This window comes from Empidonax traillii, unplaced genomic scaffold (genome assembly GCF_003031625.1).
Source record: "Empidonax traillii isolate 1590-97213 ecotype Southwest subspecies unplaced genomic scaffold, ASM303162v1 scaffold3849:size10753, whole genome shotgun sequence".
Lineage (NCBI taxonomy): Eukaryota > Metazoa > Chordata > Aves > Passeriformes > Tyrannidae > Empidonax > Empidonax traillii.
In genome coordinates this window covers 8,594-10,753 of record NW_020959042.1, presented here as the reverse complement: position 1 = coordinate 10,753, position 2,160 = coordinate 8,594, and the positions used below count along the sequence as shown (strand labels likewise).

The window sequence follows — 2,160 nt, the reverse complement described above, 5'->3', positions numbered from 1 at the left end:
GGGAATGGGGCTGAGCTCTCCCTGACCCCTCTCCCATTCCCATTATCCAGAGGGTGGGCAGGTGAGGGGTCCCCCGGCCCCCCGCGATGTTGGGAATGGGGCTGAGCTCTCCCTGACCCCGGTGCCGTTCCCAGCTGGAGGAATTCCTGAACCACTCGTCGCCCTTCTCCATCTGGGTGAACGGGGAGCGCCTGGACTCGCTGCTGGAGCGGGACGAGCGGCAGGAGCGGCAGCTCGAGGACCTGGAGGAGCGCTTCGGGCTGCTGGAGGACGGCATCGACGGCCTCTTCCAGGACAGCTCCCAGCTCCACGGCCGGGCCCTGCCCTTCTTCCAGGCGCCCTTCGGGGGGTTCCGCGAGTCCTTCCGCGCCCCCCTCCCCCTGCAGCGGGTGCGGCTCCTCCCGCAGCGCCGCCGCTTTTCCCGGGATCTCCACCCGTTCCTGCCGCACCCCCCGCACCGCGGCTTCCAGCACCTCTTCCAGCCGCTCCTGGAGATGACCCAGCGCATGCTGGAGGAGGCCCAGGGGAGCTGGGAGCGCCCCTGGGGCGGGTTCGGGCCGGGTAAGGCGGGATGAGATTCCCAGAAATCCAGTCCCACCCCTCTCCCGGTGCCGGTGCCGGTGCCGGTCCCGATCCCGATCCCTCCTCCTGCTTGTTTGGGTTCGAGGGGATGAGCTCAGCCCCGCCGGGACACCCCGGGGGGTTCCCCTGGGAGTTTGGGAATGACAAAGGGGCCGCTGTTTGCGGGGCTGGGGGTTGGGGATGGTCTGGGGTGGGGTTTGGGATGGTCTGGGGTGGGGTTTGGGATGGTCTGAGGTGGGGTTTTTTGGGATATTCTGGACTGGGTTGGGATATTTAGGACTGGGGTTTGGGGGTGTTCTGGGATGGGGTTTGGGGGTGTTCTGGGCTGGGGTTTTTGGGATGTTCTGGGCTGGGGTTTGGGGATGTTTTGAGATGGGGTTTGGGGGGATGTTTTGGGCTGATTTGGGATATTTAGGGCTGGGGTTTTTGGGATGTTCTGGGATAGGTTTTTTGGGATGTTCTGGGCTGAGTTGGGATATTTAGGGTTGGGGTTTTTTTTGGATGTTCTGGGCTGGGTTGGGATATTTAGGGCTGAGGTTTTTGGAATGTTCTGGGTTGGGATTTTGGGGTGTTCTGGGCTGGGATTTTGGGATGTTCTGGGATGGGGTTTTGGGATATTCTGGGCTGGGTTGGGGTATTTAGGACTGGGGTTTTGGGATGTTCTGGGCTGGGTTGGGATATTTAGGGTTGGAATTTTTTTGGGGATGTTCTGGGCTGAGTTGGGATATTTAGGGTTGGGGGTTTTTTTGAATGTTCTGTGCTGGTTTGGGATATTTAGGGCTGAGGTTTTTGGAATGTTCTGGCCTGGGATTTTGGGGTGTTCTGGGCTGGGATTTTGGGGTGTTCTGGGCTGGGATTTTGGGGTGTTCTGGGCTGGGATTTTGGGATGTTCTGGGATGGGGTTTTGGGATATTCTGGGCTGGTTTGGGATATTTAGGGCTGGGGTTTTGGGATGTCCTGGGCTGGGTTGGAATATTTAGGGTTGGGATTTTTTGGGGGATGTTCTGGGCTGGGTTGGAATATTTAGGGCTGGGTTGGGATATTTAGGGCTGGGGTTTTTGGGATGTTCTGGCCTGGGGTTTTTGGGATGTTCTGGGCTGGGGTTTGGGGATGCTCTGGGCTGAGTTTTTTGGGATGTTCTGGGCTGGGTTTTTTTGGGATATTCCCCTCCCCTCAGCCTGGGCTGCCATCCCGGGAAGGTGTTTGTTTTGGGATCGGCGCAGCCGGCGCCGTCACCGTCTGCAAACGCCGCCCTAGGGGAGGGCTCAACATTCCATGGGAAAAGGATTTTTACGGCCCCTGGGAGGGGAGGGGGGTTGGCCGGGAATGACTCGGGAATAACCCGGGGCTGGGGGGACCCCTCCTCACCCCGAGGGGGTTTTGGGGGGGGGTTGGGATTCCCACAGAGTCCCGCAACTTCAGCAACGACCGCATGGTGTGCAAGGAGATCCGCAGGAATTCCGCCGGCTGCCTCAGGATGAGGGACGAGTGCGACAAGTGCCGGGACATCCTGGCCGTGGGTGAGCCGGGAATGCGGTGGGAATGGGGTGGGATGGGGTGGGATGGGATGGGATGGGA

The 2,160-nt window shown here is 60.2% G+C and overlaps 1 protein-coding gene across 1 annotated transcript; it reads left to right on the top strand.

Annotated features, from left to right (window-relative positions):
- Nucleotides 1–125: 125 nt before the first annotated feature.
- LOC114072743 (clusterin-like) lies at nucleotides 126–2,118 on the top strand (the record flags this gene model as incomplete). The annotated part of the gene is made up of 2 exons (XM_027910602.1): nucleotides 126–561; nucleotides 1,989–2,118. Coding segments are annotated over 2 exons (566 nt in total), but the record flags the coding sequence as incomplete, so codon positions are not given.
- Nucleotides 2,119–2,160: the final 42 nt, after the last annotated feature.